General features: G+C 42.7%; 1 protein-coding gene across 5 annotated transcripts in view; it reads left to right on the top strand.

Annotated features, from left to right (window-relative positions):
• Positions 1 to 18,220, top strand: part of MCTP1 (multiple C2 and transmembrane domain containing 1) — a 1,143,431-nt gene that overhangs the window by 473,402 nt on the left and 651,809 nt on the right. For 4 of the 5 annotated variants that reach the window (XM_077462382.1, XM_077462383.1, XM_077462385.1 and 1 more), the window contains exon 6: positions 17,637 to 17,666. The exons of the other annotated variant lie outside the window; for it this stretch is intronic. In XM_077462382.1, coding sequence (XP_077318508.1) covers positions 17,637 to 17,666 — 30 coding nt within the window. The remainder of the gene's footprint in view (positions 1 to 17,636; positions 17,667 to 18,220) is intronic. 5 annotated transcript variants of the gene reach the window in all.

Here is an 18,220-nt window from a genome sequence, read left to right on the forward strand (position 1 = left end):
TCCATTTTTCCATATTAAATAATGAGGATGAGGATACCAGTTACCTCTTTGAGACTATAGGGCACCATACCCCTGTTTCTAAATTACCTGATCCTTACCTGATGGTTGACTGTCATCCTTCAGTCATTCATACCCAACCCAGGGTAATCTGCACATGTGCTGCCACTTCATAAATGATCATTCAGGGCCAACATGTAAATATCAATAATTTGTAATCGCTGGCACCTACACAGGGTTGATATTTACATTTTGACCTTGAACAGCAGAGGCAGCCAATTGTATCCATGTACACAATATGTGTATTCCACAAATGTTACATGCATACAGCTTACAGGCAACTTTATATGCAGGATCTTACTGCTATCAAGATCCTACTTAAATTGGTTCTAAAGCCTCAAGGTTGAGGAAAGGAAAACATTCTCTGCTCCAGGATCCCCCCAGCTCCCCCTTATTCACCACTGTCTCCCTTCTCATTGGGCAGGTTAATAGCAGTGGGAGCCATTGGCTTCTGTCAATAAACTCCAGTGACGAGGGTATGGGAGGCAGGGCTGAGAGCTCTGGAGCGAGCACACACAAGTGCCCTCATTGAAAGTGGCTACCCGCAGAGGCACTGGATAGAAAGGAGGGGCCAGGAACACTTGCAGGTGACCTGGGAAGAGGAGGTTTGCGGCTACTTTGTGAAATTCCTTTGCACAGAGCAGTTAAGTATAGACATGTTGTGTGCAGTGTTAGTTTTCAGTTTTCCTCCACACATAGAGTTTTGCTTTTAGGCCAGAAAGTTCAATTTTGGTCTCTTCTGACCAGAGGACCTTCTTCCACATGTTTGCTATGTCCTCTCATATTGCTTCTCACAAACTGCAAATGGGACTTCATATGGCTTATTTTCAACAATAGCTTTCTTCTTGCCAATCTTCCATAAAGGGCAGATTTGTGGAGTGGACGACTAATAGTTGTCCTGTGGACAGATCCTCCCACCTCCAGAGTTACCATGGGCCTCTTGGCTGCTTCTCTGATTAATGCTCTCCTTGCCCAGCCTGTCAGTTTAGGTGTACGGCCATGTCTTGGTAGGTTTGCAGTGGTGCCATACTCTTTGCATTTTATGATGATGGGTTGAACAGTGTTCTGTGAGATGTTCAAACCTTGGGATATTTTTTTATAACCCCACCCTGCTTTATACTTCTCCACAACTTTATCCCTGATCCGTCTGGTGTGTTCCTTGGCCTTTATGATGCTGTTTGTTCACTAAGGTTCTCTAACAATCCTCTGATGGCTCCACAGAACAGCTGTATTTATACTGAGATTAAATGACACACAGGTGGACTTGGTTTACTAATTAGGTAACTTCTGAAGGCAATTGATTCCACTAGATTTTAGTTAGGGGTATCTGAGTAAAGGGGGATGAATACAAATGCACGACACACTTTTCACATCTCCATGCCAGGTGGTCTCTTCAAAGATAAATGCATATATTCGCCCACGCACCAAGAAGCCTCAAATATCATCCAAAGGCTTTTATTTCAGAAAGATCACATCACAAGAAGAAGGGCAACGTTTCGGAGCCTCGCAGGACCCCTTCATCAGGCATGTGACTACTCTAGGCCAAACAGCACTTACAGTCCCGCTCCTGGCTTGCCTTGCTCTCTCCCCGCAGACCCACACCACTCCTTGCACCATGACATCACATGACTTTCTCAGGCATCGCCTGTGCCAGATCCGCCCCTGCCAGCGCCACCACACTGTAGTAGGCACCTGAATTGTCTTGGCAGGCTCTGGACCGGAACTGCACATGTGCAGTCCTGAGCCGAGCATCACAGCCATGTTTTTAACTGGCAACCTTTTCCTGTCACTGGTATTCACTGGCAGGGGAAAAGTGCCTGTTTTTTACTGGCTGCCAGTAAAAATACTAGTGGTTGGCAACACTGAACGCCAGTGAGACTGTGCCTGCACTGTAAGGCCACGTACACACGCGGGGACTGTTCGCTCAACTTTGTCCGTCAAACAGTTTCAGCGAACAGTCCACTCAAAATTAGCATGGACGGACTTGCCCACACACGACGAACGAACAGTTTGCTGAAACCGTGCGCGATGACGTGAACGGCACGTACGACGGGACGGAAAATACGACGTCCTATACACTGCATTACAACTTTCGGCGTGTAAATCCTTTCTGAGCATGCGCGGAACTTAGTTTGACGAACAAGCCTACACACGAGGGGACTGTTCGCTGAAACCAAGTTTCAGCGGACAGTTTTTCGGAATTTCCGAAAAACTTTGTTCAGCAGACTGTTCGCTGAAACTGTCCGCTGAAAGCCCACACACGGGCGGACTGTCCGCCGAAACACTGTTCAGCGGACAAAGTTGGGCGAACAGTCCCCGCGTGTGTACGCGGCCTAAGAGTTATTAGCTCATTTTATCTAGGGAAAAGGTAAAGCCGTTTTACTTACCTGATCCTTATGGAAAAATGGAGAAGGGCAAAGTTAACATGGACTACTCTAACCATAGATAACCATGTATCAGCCAGTGGAATCGAGGACTGTCTTGATACCCAAAATTACAAACATTTGTAATTTTGGGTATCAAGACAGTCCTCGATTCCACTGGGTGATACATGGTTATCTATGGTTGGAGTAGTCCATGTTAACTTTGCCCTTCTCCATTTTTCCATATTAAATAATGAGGATGAGGATACCAGTTACCTCTTTGAGACTATAGGGCACCATACCCCTGTTTCTAAATTACCTGATCCTTACCTGATGGTTGACTGTCATCCTTCAGTCATTCATACCCAACCCAGGGTAATCTGCACATGTGCTGCCACTTCATAAATGATCATTCAGGGCCAACATGTAAATATCAATAATTTGTAATCGCTGGCACCTACACAGGGTTGATATTTACATTTTGACCTTGAACAGCAGAGGCAGCCAATTGTATCCATGTACACAATATGTGTATTCCACAAATGTTACATGCATACAGCTTACAGGCAACTTTATATGCAGGATCTTACTGCTATCAAGATCCTACTTAAATTGGTTCTAAAGCCTCAAGGTTGAGGAAAGGAAAACATTCTCTGCTCCAGGATCCCCCCAGCTCCCCCTTATTCACCACTGTCTCCCTTCTCATTGGGCAGGTTAATAGCAGTGGGAGCCATTGGCTTCTGTCAATAAACTCCAGTGACGAGGGTATGGGAGGCAGGGCTGAGAGCTCTGGAGCGAGCACACACAAGTGCCCTCATTGAAAGTGGCTACCCGCAGAGGCACTGGATAGAAAGGAGGGGCCAGGAACACTTGCAGGTGACCTGGGAAGAGGAGGTTTGCGGCTACTTTGTGAAATTCCTTTGCACAGAGCAGTTAAGTATAGACATGTTGTGTGCAGTGTTAGTTTTCAGTTTTCCTCCACACATAGAGTTTTGCTTTTAGGCCAGAAAGTTCAATTTTGGTCTCTTCTGACCAGAGGACCTTCTTCCACATGTTTGCTATGTCCTCTCATATTGCTTCTCACAAACTGCAAATGGGACTTCATATGGCTTATTTTCAACAATAGCTTTCTTCTTGCCAATCTTCCATAAAGGGCAGATTTGTGGAGTGGACGACTAATAGTTGTCCTGTGGACAGATCCTCCCACCTCCAGAGTTACCATGGGCCTCTTGGCTGCTTCTCTGATTAATGCTCTCCTTGCCCAGCCTGTCAGTTTAGGTGTACGGCCATGTCTTGGTAGGTTTGCAGTGGTGCCATACTCTTTGCATTTTATGATGATGGGTTGAACAGTGTTCTGTGAGATGTTCAAACCTTGGGATATTTTTTTATAACCCCACCCTGCTTTATACTTCTCCACAACTTTATCCCTGATCCGTCTGGTGTGTTCCTTGGCCTTTATGATGCTGTTTGTTCACTAAGGTTCTCTAACAATCCTCTGATGGCTCCACAGAACAGCTGTATTTATACTGAGATTAAATGACACACAGGTGGACTTGGTTTACTAATTAGGTAACTTCTGAAGGCAATTGATTCCACTAGATTTTAGTTAGGGGTATCTGAGTAAAGGGGGATGAATACAAATGCACGACACACTTTTCACATCTCCATGCCAGGTGGTCTCTTCAAAGATAAATGCATATATTCGCCCACGCACCAAGAAGCCTCAAATATCATCCAAAGGCTTTTATTTCAGAAAGATCACATCACAAGAAGAAGGGCAACGTTTCGGAGCCTCGCAGGACCCCTTCATCAGGCATGTGACTACTCTAGGCCAAACAGCACTTACAGTCCCGCTCCTGGCTTGCCTTGCTCTCTCCCCGCAGACCCACACCACTCCTTGCACCATGACATCACATGACTTTCTCAGGCATCGCCTGTGCCAGATCCGCCCCTGCCAGCGCCACCACACTGTAGTAGGCACCTGAATTGTCTTGGCAGGCTCTGGACCGGAACTGCACATGTGCAGTCCTGAGCCGAGCATCACAGCCATGTTTTTAACTGGCAACCTTTTCCTGTCACTGGTATTCACTGGCAGGGGAAAAGTGCCTGTTTTTTACTGGCTGCCAGTAAAAATACTAGTGGTTGGCAACACTGAACGCCAGTGAGACTGTGCCTGCACTGTAAGGCCACGTACACACGCGGGGACTGTTCGCTCAACTTTGTCCGTCAAACAGTTTCAGCGAACAGTCCACTCAAAATTAGCATGGACGGACTTGCCCACACACGACGAACGAACAGTTTGCTGAAACCGTGCGCGATGACGTGAACGGCACGTACGACGGGACGGAAAATACGACGTCCTATACACTGCATTACAACTTTCGGCGTGTAAATCCTTTCTGAGCATGCGCGGAACTTAGTTTGACGAACAAGCCTACACACGAGGGGACTGTTCGCTGAAACCAAGTTTCAGCGGACAGTTTTTCGGAATTTCCGAAAAACTTTGTTCAGCAGACTGTTCGCTGAAACTGTCCGCTGAAAGCCCACACACGGGCGGACTGTCCGCCGAAACACTGTTCAGCGGACAAAGTTGGGCGAACAGTCCCCGCGTGTGTACGCGGCCTAAGAGTTATTAGCTCATTTTATCTAGGGAAAAGGTAAAGCCGTTTTACTTACCTGATCCTTATGGAAAAATGGAGAAGGGCAAAGTTAACATGGACTACTCTAACCATAGATAACCATGTATCAGCCAGTGGAATCGAGGACTGTCTTGATACCCAAAATTACAAACATTTGTAATTTTGGGTATCAAGACAGTCCTCGATTCCACTGGGTGATACATGGTTATCTATGGTTGGAGTAGTCCATGTTAACTTTGCCCTTCTCCATTTTTCCATATTAAATAATGAGGATGAGGATACCAGTTACCTCTTTGAGACTATAGGGCACCATACCCCTGTTTCTAAATTACCTGATCCTTACCTGATGGATGACTGTCATCCTTCAGTCATTCATACCCAACCCAGGGTAATCTGCACATGTGCTGCCACTTCATAAATGATCATTCAGGGCCAACATGTAAATATCAATAATTTGTAATCGCTGGCACCTACACAGGGTTGATATTTACATTTTGACCTTGAACAGCAGAGGCAGCCAATTGTATCCATGTACACAATATGTGTATTCCACAAATGTTACATGCATACAGCTTACAGGCAACTTTATATGCAGGATCTTACTGCTATCAAGATCCTACTTAAATTGGTTCTAAAGCCTCAAGGTTGAGGAAAGGAAAACATTCTCTGCTCCAGGATCCCCCCAGCTCCCCCTTATTCACCACTGTCTCCCTTCTCATTGGGCAGGTTAATAGCAGTGGGAGCCATTGGCTTCTGTCAATAAACTCCAGTGACGAGGGTATGGGAGGCAGGGCTGAGAGCTCTGGAGCGAGCACACACAAGTGCCCTCATTGAAAGTGGCTACCCGCAGAGGCACTGGATAGAAAGGAGGGGCCAGGAACACTTGCAGGTGACCTGGGAAGAGGAGGTTTGCGGCTACTTTGTGAAATTCCTTTGCACAGAGCAGTTAAGTATAGACATGTTGTGTGCAGTGTTAGTTTTCAGTTTTCCTCCACACATAGAGTTTTGCTTTTAGGCCAGAAAGTTCAATTTTGGTCTCTTCTGACCAGAGGACCTTCTTCCACATGTTTGCTATGTCCTCTCATATTGCTTCTCACAAACTGCAAATGGGACTTCATATGGCTTATTTTCAACAATAGCTTTCTTCTTGCCAATCTTCCATAAAGGGCAGATTTGTGGAGTGGACGACTAATAGTTGTCCTGTGGACAGATCCTCCCACCTCCAGAGTTACCATGGGCCTCTTGGCTGCTTCTCTGATTAATGCTCTCCTTGCCCAGCCTGTCAGTTTAGGTGTATGGCCATGTCTTGGTAGGTTTGCAGTGGTGCCATACTCTTTGCATTTTATGATGATGGGTTGAACAGTGTTCTGTGAGATGTTCAAACCTTGGGATATTTTTTTATAACCCCACCCTGCTTTATACTTCTCCACAACTTTATCCCTGATCCGTCTGGTGTGTTCCTTGGCCTTTATGATGCTGTTTGTTCACTAAGGTTCTCTAACAATCCTCTGATGGCTCCACAGAACAGCTGTATTTATACTGAGATTAAATGACACACAGGTGGACTCGGTTTACTAATTAGGTAACTTCTGAAGGCAATTGATTCCACTAGATTTTAGTTAGGGGTATCTGAGTAAAGGGGGATGAATACAAATGCACGACACACTTTTCACATATTTAGTTGTAAAAAAAAAAGAGAAAACCAATTATCCTTTTCCTTCCACTTCACAATGTTGCCCTTTTTGTTGGTCTATCACAAAAAAACAAACAAACAATAAAGTACATTTACGTTTTTGGTTGTAACATGACAAACTGCTGAAAATTTCAAGGGGTATGAATAGTTTTTCAAGGCACTGTATTTACCAGTACACTGATATGCTGTTGTTGTACAACTAGAAATGAACAGTTAAAGCTAAACTCCAGACAGATGTAAAATTAACAAAGTTCTGTATTTGCTAAATGCTAGCAGAATGAGTACCTGGATTTGAGTTGGTATCACCCTCTTGCAGTCCTATAATACTGTACACAGGAATGTTAATGTATGTATAATAAAGATTAAATGTCAAAATCCATTGTTATGAACCAAGTTGGTTCATAAGAGCAATAATTTTAAACCATCTAATTCTGGCCTGGCATGCATGGCATGAATTTAAGTTGCAGTTACTATTCAATGTTTAGAAAACGGAATTGCTGTGCTGGTAGACTGGTGTGTTTACTGTGTGCATCTCCTACTAAACAATCCTGAATGTTATCACAGTCTGAGGGTCTGTGCACAGAGATCCCTTTCTCTCACATGGAGTAATACATGCTTTACCGCAATGTGCTGCAAATCAATGTGCTTTGCCATTCATTTCAAATGCCACCTTATGCACATACACAACACACCAGTGCTACAGCACACCTCAGTACACCGTTGCGCACAGTGCAGGTTGTGGTGTGCTGCAGATGTCATTGTTTGGTCCAATATAAAATGCCTGGTCTGTGGTCATTCAACGCACCTCAATGAGTCATTATTCCAGCACAGTAAATGGCCCCTAACCACCTGTGCCAGAGAATTTTGGAAACCTTACTGAAGGAAATAAAATGTATACATCTACAGCTGTTTTCTGTTATGCCGCGTACACACGACCAGACTTTCGGTAGACTAGGTCCGACGGTCTTCCTGACAAACTTTCGACGGAGTTCTGACGGACCTTCCGAATGAATGGACTTGGCCACACACAGTCACACCAAAGTCCGATGGATTCAAATGTGATGACGTACCACCAGACTAGAATAAGGAAGTTCATAGCCAGTAGCCAATAGCTCCCCTAGCATTTGTTTTCGTCCGTCAGACTAGCATACAGACAAGTGGATTTCTCCATAGGAACTGGGTCCGGCGGAAAAATTTGAAATATGTTCTATTTCTAAAGTCCATAAGATTTTTGGACAGCAAAGGTCCGATGGAGCCCACAAACGATTGAATTGTCCGACAGATTCGTTCCCTCGGACCTTTGCTGTCAAAGTCCGGTCGTGTGTACGCGGCATTAGAAACACATTTTCCTGAAATATGTTGCACCCAATACTGCTTATATATTCCCGAATAATACATACAATTACATGTACAGTGGGGAAAATTATTATTTGATCCCCTGCAGATTTTGTAAGTTTGCCCACTTAGAAAGAAATTAAGGGTTATAATGTTTATCATGGGAGTATTTTAAATGATAGAGACCGAATATCGACCAAAAGTCCAGAAAAAAAAACTCATGATACAAAGGTTATAAATTGAGCTGCAGTTCAGTGAATAAAACAAGTATTTGATCCCCAAGCAAAGCATAACTTACTGCTTGGTAGAGAAACCCGGGCAAGCACCTTGGCAAGCACAGAGGTAAGACATTTCTTGTAGTTGGTTTGCACACATCTCAGGAGGGATTTTGGTCCACACTTTACAGATCTTCTCTAAATCCTTAAAGAGAATGTAAACCCTCTCCTACACCCATTGAAGTGAATAGCCTCAGATGATACACAGATATGAAACAAACCTCCCTACATAAGTTTTACAAGTATATCTGCTGTCTTTCCCTTTATACACTCTTTGGAAAGTGCAGATTGTGTTAGAAATCTTGTTTCCTCTTCCAACAGTGGGTGTGGAGTCTGGGCTTACAGTGTGTGATAGCTGGTTGGAGGAAAGGGACACACCCTCTCTCCACATAGGCAGAGGAACGAAAGTACATGCAGAGCTGTACTCTGAATAGACAAGCACTCTGCTTACCTATCTCTAAGCTCCCTCCCCAACACAAATTTCCAGCTGCTGTTATCTCGTGCCTCGGAGAACTTGTCAGAAGTGACTTTGCTGATAACAGAGGAACGGAGCAGTAGAAAGAAAGACATTTAGAGCTTTGGCGAAAGATAAGTAAACACTAAACGATTTATGTGCCTAGGTCAAGTTTCATGAATGGGGTTTACAACCACTTTAAGGTTTTTTGGCTGTCACTTGACAACTCGAAGTTTCAGTCCAGGTTTTGCTTTCGGTCTATCTAGTAAGGTTACTTTGTGGTATAAGCAGGGATGCTCAGACCACTGCAGTATATGTTCTTTTACTATACAAAAATGCTTTACATGCACAATTATAAGAATACAGTACAAGACTGACAGATATACCTATAACAAGCAAGATGCTACCTACTTCCTAGCAAGTAAGCAGTCTATGGTCTGTAAACTGCAGAAATACACTTAAAAGTTACTTAACTCAGGTTAGAGTGGATTAATGATCTCCGTTGCCAACAAGTACCCCATGCTTAATAGCAGGTGCTGGAGATCAGGCAAAACTGTCTTCAGGTATATATTTTTCTGGCTGGTATAGACCTTTCTTGGTGTTAAAGTGATTGTAATGTCTCTTTAAAAAAAAAAAAAACATGTCTATACTTACATGCTTTGTGCAGTGGATTTGCACAGGGCAGCCCGGATCCTCCTCTTCTTGGGTCCCTCTTTGCTGTTCCTGGCCCCTTCCGCCTGTCGAGTGCCCCCCACAGCAAGCAGCTTCTGAGCCGAGCCGCAGCTCCATGTACATTCAGACACAGAGCTGCAGTTCGGCCCGCCCCCTCTCTTATTTGATTGACAGCCAATCAGGAGGGAGAGTCCCAGTCGGCCGAAGGACTCGTGGACATCGCTGGACAGGACTGGGGCTCAGGTAAGTATTAGGGGGTGCTGGGGCAGCTGCTACACACAGAAGGCTTTTTATCTTAATACATAAAATGCATTAAGATAAAAAACCTTCTGCCTTTACAACCATTTTAAGTCATTATGGAGTCCTCCGTCAGCTTATGCCTCACAACCTTTTATCAGAAAATGTTACCATCCCCACATGGGTGTGGCCCCTTTCCCAATATGTGTGTTTCAATTAGATAGACATTCTCAAATTCTACCTAAAGATGGCACTATGGTATCATACATACAATAGGCTATATATGTCAGAAAAGCCAAGCTATTGTTTTCCATGCTTACAGAACAATAGACTAATCCAACACTAAACTGAAATGCAACAATGGTATCGAAGTTCTGATTGTTTGAGGACAGCCTGTGTATTTGATACCCAGGCATTTGTTTGCCAAGTATCCTCAAACAAACTCAAAAGTAACCTGATTTCTGTTTCTATCTAAACAGATTCTTTCTAATACATGTCTGATGGAAAAATCATATATATATATATATATATATATATATATATATATATATATATAGATACACCTCACATTTTTGTAAATATTTTATTATATCCTTTCATGTGACAACACTGAAGAAATGATACTTTGCTACAATGTAAAGTAGTGAGTGAACATCTTGTATAACAGTGTAAATTTGCTGTCCCCTCAAAATAACTCAACACACAACCATTAATGTCTAAACCGCTGGGAACAAAAGTGAGTACACCCCTAAGTGAAAATGTCTAAATTGGGCCCAATTAGCCATTTTCCCTCCCTGTTGTCATGTGACTCATTCGTGTTACAAGGTCTCAGGTGTAAAGGGTGAGCAGTTGTGTTAAATTTGGTGTTATCGCTCTAAATCTCTTATATTGGTCACTGGAAGTTCGACATGGCATCTCGAGGCAAAGAACTCTCTGAGAATCTAAAAAAAAAACATTGTTGCTCTACATAAAGATAGCCTAGGCTATAAGAAGATTGGCAAGACCCTGAAACTGAGCTGCAGCACGTGGCCAAGACCATACAGTGGTTTAACAGGACAGGTTCCACTCAGAAGAGTCTTTGCCATGGTCGACCAAAGAAATTGAGTGCATAGTGCATGTGCTCAGCGTCATATCCAGAGGTTGTCTTTGGGAAATAGATGTATGAGTGCTGCCAGCATTGCTGCAGAGATTGAAGGGGTAGGGGGTCAGCCTGTCAATGCTTAGACCATACGCCGCACACTACATCAAATTGGTCTGCATGGCTGTCGTCCCAAACAGTTTGCTGAAGACAAGCAGACTAAGAACATGAATTACTGGAACCATGTCCTGTGGTCTGATGAGACCAAGATAAACTTATTTGGTTCAGACGGTGTCAAGCGTGTGTGGTGACAACCAGGTGAGGAGTACAAAGACAAGTGTGTCTTGCCTACAGTCAAGCGTGGTGGTGGGAGTGTCATGGTCTGGGGCTGCATGAGTGTTGCTGGCACTACAGTTCATTGAGGGAACCATGACTGCAAACATGTACTGTGACATACTGAAGCAGCGCATGATCCCCTCCCTTCGGAGACTGGGCCACAGGGCAGTATTCCAACATAACGACCCCAAACACACCTCCAAGACGACCACTGCCTTGCTAAAGAAGCTGAGTGTAAAGGTGATGGACTGGCCAAGCATGTCTCGAGACTTAAACCCTATTGAGCATCTGTGGGGCATCCTCAAATGGAAGGTGGAGGAGCGCAAGGTCTCTAACATCCACCAGTTTCGTGATGTTGTCAAAGAGGAGTGAAAGAGGACTCCAATAGCAACCTGTGAAGCTCTGGTGAACTACATGCCCAAGAGGGTTAAGGCAGTGCTGGAAAATAATGGTGGCCATAGAAAGTATTGACAGTTTGAGCCCAATTTGGACATTTTCACTTGGGAGTATACTCTTTTTTTTGCCAGCGGTTTAGACATTAATGGTTGTGTGTTGAATTATTTTAAGGGGACATCAAATTTACAATGTTATACAAGCTGTACACTCACTTACATTGTAGCAAAGTGTAATTTCTTCAGTGTTGTCAAGATATAATAAAATATTTACAAAAATGTGGGGTGTGTACTCACTTTTGTGATGTACTGTATATATATTTATATCAAATGAAACACACTCCATACTTTTTCTACAGGATTAAGGTCTGGAGACTGCCTAGGCCACGTCATGATTTTAATGTGCTTCTTCTTGAACCTCTGTTTTGTTGCCTTGGCAGTGTGTTTTGGGTCATTGTCATGCTGGAAGACCCATCCACCACCCATCTTCAGTGTTCTGGCTGAGGGAAGTAGGTTCTCATTCAAGATTTTACAATACATTGGCCCCTCAATGCGGCAAAGTCGGCCTGTACCTTTAGCAGAGAAACAGTCCCAAAGCATAATGTTTCCACCTCTGTGCTTGACTTTAGGAATGGTGTTCTTAGGGTCGTAGTCAGCATTTTTCTTCCTCCAAATACGGCGAGTTGAGTTAAATCCAAAGAGTTAAATTTTGATCTTATCTGACCACAGCACTTTCTCTCAGTCATTTGTTGCCAGATGCCACATTACCAGATGTTCATTGGTAAACTTCAGATGGGACTGTACATGTGCCTCTTTGAGAAGGGAGACCTTGCGGGCGCTGCAGGATTACAATCCATGGTGGCGTATTGTGTTACTAATAGTTTGTTTGGTGACTATGGTCCCAACTGTCTTGAGATCATTCCCAGGATCCTCCCATGTAGTTCTGGGCTGATCCCTCACTTTTCTCATGATCATCCTTACCCCATGATGCAAAATCTTGTATGGAGCTCCAGACTGATGGCAATTGTTTTTTTTTTTTTTTGCATTTCTTCCATTTGCGAATAATTGCTCCAACAGTTGTCTCATTCTCACTGAGCTTCTTGCTGATGGTTTTGTAGCCCATTCCAGCCTGTGCAGGTCTACAATGTTGTCCCTGACATCCTTTGACAGTCTTTGGTCTTGCCCATGATAGTGAGGTTTGAATGGAAGAAAGATTCTGTGGACTGGTGTAGGTAGGGCATCAAATACTTATTTTACTCACTGAACTGCAGCTCAATTTATAACATTTGTATTGTGTTTTTTTTCTGGATTGTTGGTTGATATTCCGTCTCTACTTTTTGAAATACACCTATGATAACAATTATAGACCCTTAATTTGGGCACACTTACAAAATCTGCAGGGGATCACATAATTATTTTCACCAATCTATGGAATGAACATTTACACTTGCCTTGTGAAAAACAACTTAAAGTGATTGTAAAGTCAAATTTTTTAAATTAAAATAATAAAGAAGTTTATACTTACCTGCTCTGTACAATGATATTACACAGAGCAGACATTTACCTCCTCTTCTAAAGTTTCCAGCACTTTCCACTCGACCTCTTCTGTGTGCCCCCATAGCAAGTGGGCTCGCTCTTGAGCCGGGCTATGTGTGCCCATAGACACAGTGGGGCTGATTTCCTAAAGGCAAATATACTGTGCACTTGCTTCAAAGCTTAGTAAATGAGGTAAAGCTTCACTTTGCAAAGAATACTCAATCACATGCAAGGGGGAAAAAAACAGCATTTTTGCTTGTACATGGTTGGATGATAGAAATCAGCAAAGCTTTCATGCATTTCAGAGCTTCCCCTCAGATGTAGAGCAAATACACTTTAGATGCACTTGCAGTGCCCAGTATATTTGCCTTTAGTAAATCACCCTCATAGTGTGGCTTGGCCCCTTCCACTCTGTCCTCACAGGATTTTATAGACAGCAGCAGGAGCCAAAGGGGACCAGGAAGAGGGGAGAGAATACCTGCAGCTGGGTACAATGCTGGTTCAGTAAAGGACCAGAAGTGTGAAGAGGGGTGATAACAGGCAGTGCAAGGTTCTGCACCTTAATGCAGAGAATGTGTTAGGGTAAACAACCATTAGCGTTTAGAATCACTTTAAATATCAGAAAATAAAATTTCCCACTTATTAAAAAACATTTGCAAGGATAATATTTGCAAATGTTCTGTTTATGCTGATACAGTTGCACAGCATTTTTTTAAATTAATATTTTAGTGTCTATTCAGGGCCTTACACATTGGCAGTGTTTGCCTTAAAGCAGTAGTAAACCGCGGCCTTTAACCACTTCAGCCCCGGACCATTTTGCTGGCTTAAGACCAGACCACTTTTTGCGATTCGGCACTGTGTCACTTTAACTGACAATTGCGTGGTCGTGCAACGTGGCTCCCAAACAAAATTGACGTCCTTTTTTTCCCACAAATAGAGCTTTCTTTTGGTGGTATTTGATTGCCCCTGCAGTTTTTATTTTTTGCGCTATAAACAAAAATAGAGCGACAATTTTAAAAAAAACGCATTATTTTTTACTTTTTTGTTATAATAAATATCCCCCAAAAATATATATATAAACATTTTTTTTTCCCTCAGTTTAGGTCGATACGTATTTTTCTACATATTTTTGGTAAAATAAATCGCAATAAGCGATTATTGATTGGTTTGCGCAAAAGTTATAGCGTTTACAAAACAGGGGATAGTTTTATGGCATTTTTATTAATATTTTTTTTTACTAGTAATGGCGGCGATCAGCGATTTTTATTGTGACTGCGACATTATGGCAGACACATCGGACATTTTTGACACATTTTTGGGATCATTGTCATTTATACAGCAATCACTGCTATACAAATGCAGTGATTCCTGTGTAAATGACACTGGCAGTGAAGGGGTTAACCAGTGGGTGGCAGTGTATGGGGTTAAGTGTTCCTAGGGGTGTGTTACTAACTGTTGGGGGCTGGGCTTTCTTTTAGTGAACACTGATCTCTGCTCCAATCACATGGAGCAGAGATCAGCGTCACTTGTTGCTAGGCAGAACTGGGAGATGCTGTTTACCACGGCATCTCCCAGTTCAGCCGCCCCGTGAGACCATCGCAGGTATGCCCACGGCGATCGAGTCCGCGGGACCCGCGACCGGACTCACGGGGGTCCCGACCGGCACGCGAGCGCAGGGCGGCAAATTTAAAGGGACATACAGGTACGCCCATTTGCCTGCCCATGCCATTCTGCCGACGTACATCGGCGTGCGCCGTTTGGGAAGTGGTTAAGAGAAAAAAAAATCTCCTGCAAGACAATGGCATAATGTACTAATATGCATCGCATGCTAGCACACTATGAAATACTTTAGTGTGCTGTCACTGCTAAAAGGGCTTCCATCTTCTCTTTTTTCCTTCTGGGTTCACTGGCTCCGGTCCTGTGAATGGCTGAGCCGCAATGATGTAACTCCTGTGAATGCGCATGAGAGTCATGGTTTACGGCACAGAGCTCTGAAGGGACAGCATGGGTATGCCGTTCCTTCAGAGTGCATGTGCCAGTGAGGTCACTGGCTGTAGGCAGTGTGAATATCTCCTAAACAACACCAGTTTAAGAGATAGTCAGTGTACATACAGGTAAGTGTTATTATAGGCTTACCTGTATGTACAAGTTTAAAATCGGAGTTTAGTACCGCTTGAACTTTGCTTAGCTTTGTGAAAATAGTGTTTGATAGATACGATAGATAGATAGATAGATAGATAGATAGATAGATAGATAGATAGATAGATAGATAGATAGAGAGAGATAGAGAGACAGACAGACGGTAACCTAATTCATACCAGTAAAACAAATCTTAATAATTCAAAAATGTGTCTAGACTCTAATGACGTTTTAATAAATGTCTCCATACTCAGTAGTGGATCAATCACCAAGCACATTCAGGAGTGTTGAATGCTGAAGAATGATGGGCCAGCATCCCTCGTCCACAGATCTACCTTAGATCTGAATATCTAAGTTATGGGTGGCATGACGGGTAAGTATTTAGGGCCCATGGTACAATGTTTTACAGTGCTGTTCATTTTGAATGCTCTAAATCAACACACCTCCAGCACGCGGTAGTGCACTGTGTTAGAAAATAAATTTTGGGTCCTTTGTAGTAAGTTAGTGGCCCATTAAAATGAACCTGTGTTAAAGCACAACATCAGCTCAGATACAATGCCTTGAAAAAGTATTCACACCCCTTGAATTTGTCCACATTTTGTCATGTTACAACCAAAAACGTAAATGTATTTTATTGGGATTTTATGTGATAGACCAACACAAAGTGGCACATAATTGTGAAGTGGATGGAAAATTATACATGGTCTCATCATTTTTAAAAAATAAATATCTAAAACGTGTGCATTTATATTCAGTCCCCCTGAGTCAATACTTTGTAGAACCACCTTTCACTGCAATTACAGCTGCAAATCTTTTTGGGGATGTCTCTACCAGCTTTGCACATCTAAAGAGTGACTTTTTCGCCCATTCTTCTTTGAAAAATAGCTCAAGCTCTGTTACATTGGATGGAGAGTGTCTGTGAACAGCAATTTCCAAGTCTTGCCACAGATTCTCAATTGAATTTAGGTCTGGATTTTAACTGCGCCATTCTAACACATGAATATACTTTGATCTAAACCATTCCATTGTAGCTCTGGCTGTATGTTTAGGAGATAGTCGTTGTCCTGCTGGAAGGTGAACCTCAAGCCCAGTCTCAAGTCTTTTGCAGACTCTAACAGGTTTTCTTCTAAGATTGCCCTGTATTTGGCACCATCCATCTTCCCATCAACTCCAATCAGCTTCCCTGTCACTGCTGAAGAAAAGCATCCCCACAATATGATGCTGACACCACCATGTTTCACGGTGGGGGGTAGTGTGTTTAGGCTGATATGCAGTAGTGTTCATTTTCCACCACACATAGCATTTTGCTTTTAGGCCACTTTTGGTCTCATCTGACCAGAGCACCTTCTTCCACATGTTTGCTGTATCGTCGTCGCCCCCCCATTGCTTCTCTCAAACTGCAAACAGGACTTCTTATGGTTTTCTTTCAAAAATGGCTTTCTTCTTGCCACTCTTCCATAAAGACCAGATTTATGAAGTGCACGACTAGTTGTCCTGTGGACAGATTCTCCCACCAGAGCTGTGGATTCCTGCCTCTCCTCCAAAGTTACCATGGGCCTTTTGGTTGCTTCTCTGATTAGTGGTCTCCTTGCCTGGCCTGTCAGTTTAGGTGGACGGCCATGTCTTGGTAGGTTTGCAGTTGTGCCATACTCTATCCATTTTCAGATGATGAATTGAACAGTGATCCATGAGATGTCCAAAGCTTGGGATATTTTTTTATAACCTAACCCTGCTTAAAATGTTCCACAACTTTATACTTCCTTGGCCTTCATGATGCTGTTTGTTCACTAAGGTTCTCTAACAAACCTCTGGGGACTTCACAGAAGGTGGACTCTATTTACAAATTAGGTGGCTTTTGAAGGCAATAGGTTCCACTAGATTTTAGTTAGGGGTATCAGAGTAAAGCGGGCTGAATACAAATGCACGCCACACTTTTCAGATATTTATTTGTAAGAAATTTGGAAAACTATTTATCATTTTCTTTCAACTTCACAATTATGTGTCACTTTGTGTTGGTCTATAACATAAAATCCCAATAAAATACATTTACGTCTTTGGTTGTAACATGACAAAATGTGGAACATTTCAAGGGATATTAATACTTTTTCAAGGCACTGTAGGTCTAAATGTGCTCTCTTCTTTACAGTCAGTCCTTTTTAGCCAGACAGTTATAGCTGATGCATAGAATTAAGTGTTAAACTAGCCTGACGTTTATACTTGATTTATAACACTAAGACAAGGCCCTGGGAAACCTTAGAGGAGAAAATGACCTTTCCATTTAACCAGCACTAAACTGATTCTTGCTAACAAAGCTTCATTGAAAACAGCACATCTTGCTTGTATCATGGCATAGGAAACATGTTGTGAGATTTGTATCTGACACTCAGTAACATTGTAACAAGCCTAATAACACGTTAACATTTTTCACAGCCTTTATCTATGCTCAAATCATCTGAGTCGGTAAGAATGGGACTGATGTCTCCATCAGTTGTGGAAAGTGCTATGTTGTACTATGTTATGATGTTCTTGGTTGCAACCTAATGAAGCATGCTTGCACTTGTGGTAGTGTCATTGCATGATTGTTCTTCCAGATTGCCATCCATTACTACTGCATGTACATACTGTATATCCACAACAGTTTATAGCATTGCTACAAGTATATTCACACATCTTAACCTACTGAGCATTAGTGGCATGGCTTTAAAAATAATCAAATATCCAAAAAATCTTGAATCCAGACTTGTCCCAATTATGCAAAGGTGTACCAAAAGCCGACACTTTCGTTTTGGGTAGGTACAGGTATGAGAAAGTTTCTTATTTGCTCCAGAGCAACAGAAAAATATTTCTATTGCCTAGCCCCAAGAAATAATGATGGCCATACACAATTTATTTTACATTCTATCTCTTCCAATAGGAATAATAGATTTATTGTCAACAACCCATTGGATCAGTATGACACAAATGGGAAAGTAGATTTCAGTTCTGCTTGTTTGCACCCCTTCTACTGCTACTTC

This window comes from Lithobates pipiens, unplaced genomic scaffold (assembly GCF_037356315.1).
Source record: "Lithobates pipiens isolate NorthernLeopardFrog02 unplaced genomic scaffold, aLitPip1_a1.2 Scaffold_3, whole genome shotgun sequence".
Lineage (NCBI taxonomy): Eukaryota > Metazoa > Chordata > Amphibia > Anura > Ranidae > Lithobates > Lithobates pipiens.